The sequence below is a fragment of the Pleurodeles waltl genome, chromosome 3_1 (genome assembly GCF_031143425.1).
Source record: "Pleurodeles waltl isolate 20211129_DDA chromosome 3_1, aPleWal1.hap1.20221129, whole genome shotgun sequence".
Lineage (NCBI taxonomy): Eukaryota > Metazoa > Chordata > Amphibia > Caudata > Salamandridae > Pleurodeles > Pleurodeles waltl.
Genome location: NC_090440.1, coordinates 347469131 through 347475130, shown reverse-complemented (window position 1 = coordinate 347475130; position 6000 = coordinate 347469131). Strand labels below are relative to the sequence as shown.

The window sequence follows — 6000 nt, the reverse complement described above, 5'->3', positions numbered from 1 at the left end:
AGCACTGGCCCTAGGTCTAGTTAGCAGAGCCCAAGGCACAGTCTGAGTCAGTAACCACTAGTATCATTCTAAAAATGAAGGTGATCAGGGCAAAAAGGATGACTTTCTCACAGTTTATATTTCTCCTTCTTAAATTCAGAATATTCTACCTTTAGTGGGTTGAATGCTCTAATAAGCTTACAGCCCCTTTGCCTTAAGCTATAACGGTTGTTATAGGCACTTTCCCTCATTAAAGGCTTGGTTTTAGGGCCTTTAATATCCAGTATAGCCGTTGGCAGTGGGCTATAAAGCTACATTAGAACATCAGAATGTTGGAAGCTCCACTGAATAAAACAAAGTGACTCAGGGCTATTAATAGCTGGTGTAAGCCTTCTGCTCCAACATTCCAATGTTTGCCTTTCTGGTTCTCCCTTTTTAATCTAGCCTCAAAGCCCCTGCTGAGGGGTGTACCAGTTGTTAAAGGCCCTGAACGCAGATTATTGGCCCGAGCCGAAAGCGAGGCCCTGTAACAAGGGAGAGGGCCTTTAACAACTGGTATAGCCCGAGGCAGGATAGAAAGTTTCTAAATTAAAGAGAGGAAAAACTGAAAGACAAGCATTGAATGTTGGAACAAACATTTTAAGCCTGAAGTTAACCGGTTGTCTTCAATGGAGCGATCCTCGTCCCAATGTTCTCATTACGAGTGTGGTGGTCTCCAGACAGCCACACTTGCGATGGCGGTCGGACCGCTGCAGACAGGGCAGTCCGACCACCCTATTACGAATGTGGCAGATATGCCACGGTCTGACCGCCGGCACTGCCAGGTTGCCGCCTGTCAACAGCCTGACCGTCTCGGCGGTCGCACTTGGCATGGGCAGTGCAGGGGTCCCCACGGACAGCCCCGTCACACATTTCACTGCCCGGATTATGGGCAGCGAAATGTGCAACGGGTGCTGTCTCACCCGACGCACCACAACATTGCCGCCGGCTCAATTATACTGTTTTCGCCTGCTGTCCCAGCGGAAAACTCCTAATAGGGCGGGCGGGCAAAAGACTTCTCTTACTGGCAGTCTTTTGCCTACAGTGGCTTCAGCGGTCCTGTGAAAGGACCACTGAAGTTGTAATGAGGCCCTCAGTGCGTGAAATGTTCTACTAACTGTATATTGGTTGTTAAAAGCCCTCTACCTCATGCTAGAGTACGTAGCTACTCATGACCGGCACCCACTTTACCTTCTTCTGTATTAGACAGGATTTATATTTATACTATGGATGCTGAGTGTCAAATACCCATGAGTGCTCATTTTCGGTAAGTTGGAAACCATGATTCAGAAAAGTAACTGGTCCTTTAGATGGGAGTCGCACTTTAATTTGACAGAGCCTAGAAGAAGAATAGAAAATCATATCTTCTGTATCCTTAAATACTTCAAACCCCAACTTGCTAAATAAGCTTTTAACAAATGACTACAATGTTTCATTTTTTTTTTTTTTACTTGTATTTTTAATCTCCACATATTCGCACAGGATTGTTTCCTAGAATTCCAAGCTCATGTAGAATTGACAGTGAAGCAAAGATCAAGTACACAAGGAGGCAAACTATTCCCAATTTTTTATCCAATTTCCAACCGTTTAAGTGAACCGCCAGAAAAATAAATAGAATTGAAATGAGAAGGGAAATGGCGGTATAGGTCATCCCACTGCTATTCACTTCAACAGGTGACGTATTGACAAATGCTGTTCTGATGAACCAAGGAAGTCCTAAGCATAACATGTCAAACACGTTGGATCCCACAATGTTGGACATGGCCATATTGCCCTTTCCTGGAAGAAAAAGAGAAATTTAATTTGTTACTTAAAATGAGTCTGAAAACAAAATTACCTATCAATCATTTTGTGTTCTGATCTGTTCTGCTGTTCAGCCCAAAGGACAAAGCACTGCCTTCAATGATACATTTTCCGCTATCTCTTTTACTGAGGAGGTTGGAAGCAGTAAAACACAACATAGGGTACAACTATTAGTTCATGCTTCCATAGAAATGTTAGCATTTCTTGTATAATTATTCACAACATTGGGGAAAGGTTTATGGCACACTGGGTTCCAGCTTTGAATGTTGTTTGAGGGCCTCTACATTTTATGAAGGTGAACACCAGCAATACAGCTGTAGGGTGACCTATGTTGTAGACATAACTTTTTGCAGAGCACCATTAGATGTACTTGGACACACACATTTCCCTCTTCCACGACCAAAGCCCTTTAGAAGACTGAGAGGTGGTATGGTATATCAAATTGATCTTTCGGGAAAACTATATTGCTTACCTGATCTGGCAACAAGAACGCTTGCCACAGTATCAGGAATACTTGTTCCCGCTGCTAGCAAAGTGAGGCCCATCACTGTATCTGGAACGCCTAGCGTTTCTCCTAGAAAAAAACAAAGTGTGGTCAGCAATTATAGGGTGCAACTATGTCGTCAGAATTAAAAAAACAAAGTCAGATCAAAAGAAATGGAATGTGTATTTAGAATTGTTTTTCACGTTGGGATCTCACATTTTTATGTGAAAATATAGGGATACCACCTATCATTAAAACAAACGTCACCATGGTAAACTTTAACAAAATCGGTTATTTAAGACCATTTTTTAAAAAGACTATTAAGCTGATCGGTAAGGAAGCAGGCATGGAAGTACTCAAGCTTTGGATCAGAGCTCAATGTCGCACACATTTATGGCAAGCTACAAAACAGACTTGTAATACTGTAGAAATGAGGGAGGGTCATTAAACTGCTGTAATTTTTGCAGCAGACAAACATTAATCGCCCAAATCTGTTTTTCCAATCAAATTGGTAAAGTTAGCCAGGGATCTTCGAGCATTTCAGGATATAGAAGAGATCTTGTTGCAGGAGTGTGTGGCATACAAATCTGTGGATAGTATTTTGGTCTAATTGAAAATGTATTTTTACTTCTCATTCCTACAAAGTACTAGTTTTTGGCACTTGACTGTTCTCACAATGGTAATGTAACTCACTGTAACCGTCTACAAACAAGCAAGACCTTCACTAGTAACCTGTAACTGAATTCACGTCGAATGTGAACCAGAACATAGACATGCAATGTTAACCGAAGGAAAGCACGAGGACACATACATCCAGAGTTCAGGCTCACAAAAAACAAAAATCTCAATCTCTCAAATTCCAAATCTTTCTCGCCTGGCTGTCGTGGTAATGAGGTGAGAAGAGGGAGAGGTCCAAATAAACAGAAGTAAACGGGAGCTCAAGAGATTTCACATTTTGGACCTAAAAAGAGACCCACAGAGGATCGTGGGCTTCACGTTGTTTTCTAATAACTAGTTGGTGCGCATGGCCTTTTAGTGTTGTAATCTCCTGCTCCTTATTTGTCCGACTTTGGCTACCAGATGCCACGATTCAGTGTCGCCTCTGACCCTCTACAACCATTCCCGATGAATACACCCAAAGGTGTGCAAGGATTGCAGAGGCCTTTGGGTATCCACGCAGACACTTCAAATAATTTGAGAGCACACGGTTTGCATCTCTTCTCCCCACTTCTGTGCATCCTGCGGGAGGCTGAATGCCTACGCCGGATTACCAGGCCACTTCTCTGTATCCATTATGTAGATGACCTTTGGAGGAACTGACTGCAGGCTATTAGTGATGGGTTTAGTAAAGGATGAAGCACAGTCTCTTGTGCAGAGACATATTAAGGATTTGGGGTCCCTGGGCAAAAAGTATTTTAGAGGCCTCTGTTCAGAACCGCCTTGAATTTATGATCCAGTGTCAGCTCTTTCATGCCCTCTCTGGTCAGGTTACTGACAGTGCCCAAGCACACTGGTCCAAATTCTAAATGTGTTTATGGCCAATATTTAGGAATAGTGTGTTTTCAATATGGTACCACAGCAGCAGCTCACTAATATCAATCAACTAATCACTGTGCCAACCTCTCATTCCCCATTTGTGACATACTGTTTTGATCTAAAGCAAACTTTTTTTTTAATGGATATTGCATGAAACAAACCAACAATTCTCTGCAAAAAATCGGGAACAGACTCCCACACATCACCCACATGAAAAATAAATTAAAGGAAAACGGTATTTAAAATAAATTCTGTTTAAGAATTATTTATGGTCATCAGGAAAGGACTCTCCGCAGAGCAGAGCTGGCTCTATCAGAGCCCCCCTAAAAGGATAGGCCAGAGCTCACTTTGCCATGCCTTTACACATCTCTGCTCTTATGGTGTTAACACCAAACACCATAGTAGACTGACATGACATGAAAAGCACTACTAAATCCTAAAACGTGCATTAATGCAAGCTTCAATGTAATTTTGTAATGTTATTGCTAGTAATATTCTCCCCAAGTAATACGATGTCACTAGAACATCATTCTGTGAACTTTCTTGTTAAAAATCTTCTCAATACAAAAACTTCAAATAAAAATATTAAAACTCCACTACAAGTGTAGGAAAGTGCCCTCTTTCTTGCATTGGTTACCCCCTTTTTCTGCCTGATGTCAGTGTGCTTGACTGTGTTCACTGGGATCCTGCTAACCAGGACCCCAGTGTTTATGCTCTCTCTCCCAAGACTCTGTATTTCACCCACAATTGGCACACTGGTGCCCCCTTATATGTCCCTAGTATATGGTAGCTAGTTACCCAGGGCATTGGGGTTCCAGGGATCCCTGTGGGCTGCAGCATATATTTTGCCACCCATAGGTAGCCCATGCAAAGGATTCTGCAGGACTGCCATTGCAGCTTGTGTGAAAAGGTGCAAGCCCCCTTTCACTGCCATTTTTCACTACACCAGGTTACTTATAAATCACTCCTAGGGTAGGCCTTCTAGCCCAGAGGGCAGGGTGCAAAGTACCTGCGTGTGAGGGCACCCCTGCACTAACAGAGGTGCCCCCACAAGCTCCTGGCCCATTTTCCCCAGAGTTCGTGAGTGCGGGGATGCCATTTTACCCGTGTACTGGACATGGGTCACTACCTATGTCCAGCTACATAATGTTAACTCCAAATATAGGCATATTTGGTATCAAACATGTTGGAATCATATCCCAAGTCTTTTGCAAGCATTGGTTGTATGATTTCATGCACTCTGGAGGCTCCTTAGAGGACCCCCAGTAATGCCATTTCAGCCTTCTGATGTTTTCCAGGCAGCCTCACCTGCTGCCGCCTTCCAGACAGGTTTCTGCCCTCCTGTTGCTTGAGAAGCTCAAGCCCAGGAAGGCAGAACAAAGGATTTCCTTTGGGAGAGGGATATTACACCCTCTCCCTTTGGAAATAGGTGTTACAGGTTTGGGAGGGGTAGCCTCTGGAAATACTTTGAAGGGCAATATGGTGCCCTACTTGCATAAACCAGTCTACACCGGTTCAGGGACCACAGTCCCTGCCCTGGCACAAAACTAGACAAAGGAAAGGGGAGTGGCCACTCCCTGTCCATCACCACCCCAGGGGAGGTGCTCAGAGCTCCTCCAGAGGGTCCCTGGGTTTTTCCATCTTGGATTCAAGGTTGGCAAGGAACTTTGGGAGCATCTGAGTGGTCAGTGCCAGCAGGTGACATCAGAGCCCCCTCCTCATAGGTGGTCACTCAGCTAGGTGACAAATACCCCTTTCAGGGTAATTTAGGATCTCCCCTTTGGGTGGTTCATCAGATTCGGATTGCAAGACTCCAGCAGGAATCCTCTGCATCCTCCACTTTGACTTCTGACCAAAGAAACTGCATCTGGACTCTTACTCTCAAGCTGCAACAAAGAAGCAAGACGTCTCCTGCAACATTTTATCTCTGGCTCCTTTCAGCAACTGCAACATTTCCCTGGTCGTGCATCCTCAGAGTACAGCCCATCTTCAGCCTGCATCAGCGGGAAGAAGGAATCTCCCTTGGGGTGAAGGAGTCACTCCCCTGCTTCTGCAGGCACCATCTGCGAAGATGACTGGCTGCATGGATCCCCTCTCCTGCTGAGCTGCATGGATCCTGCATCACGGTTAGTAGACAGACGTTGTCCCTGTGGTCCTCG

General features: G+C 44.4%; 1 protein-coding gene across 1 annotated transcript in view; it reads right to left on the bottom strand.

Moving 5' to 3' along the window:
* Nucleotides 1-1447: 1447 nt before the first annotated feature.
* Nucleotides 1448-6000, bottom strand: part of SLC24A5 (solute carrier family 24 member 5) — a 236251-nt gene continuing 231698 nt past the window's right edge. Inside the window, exons 8-9 of the mRNA XM_069222490.1 lie at nt 2294-2395; nt 1448-1797 (exon numbers count right to left, since the gene is read on the bottom strand). Of these exons, the coding sequence (XP_069078591.1) occupies nt 1478-1797; nt 2294-2395 (422 nt within the window). The 3' untranslated portion in view covers nt 1448-1477. The remainder of the gene's footprint in view (nt 1798-2293; nt 2396-6000) is intronic.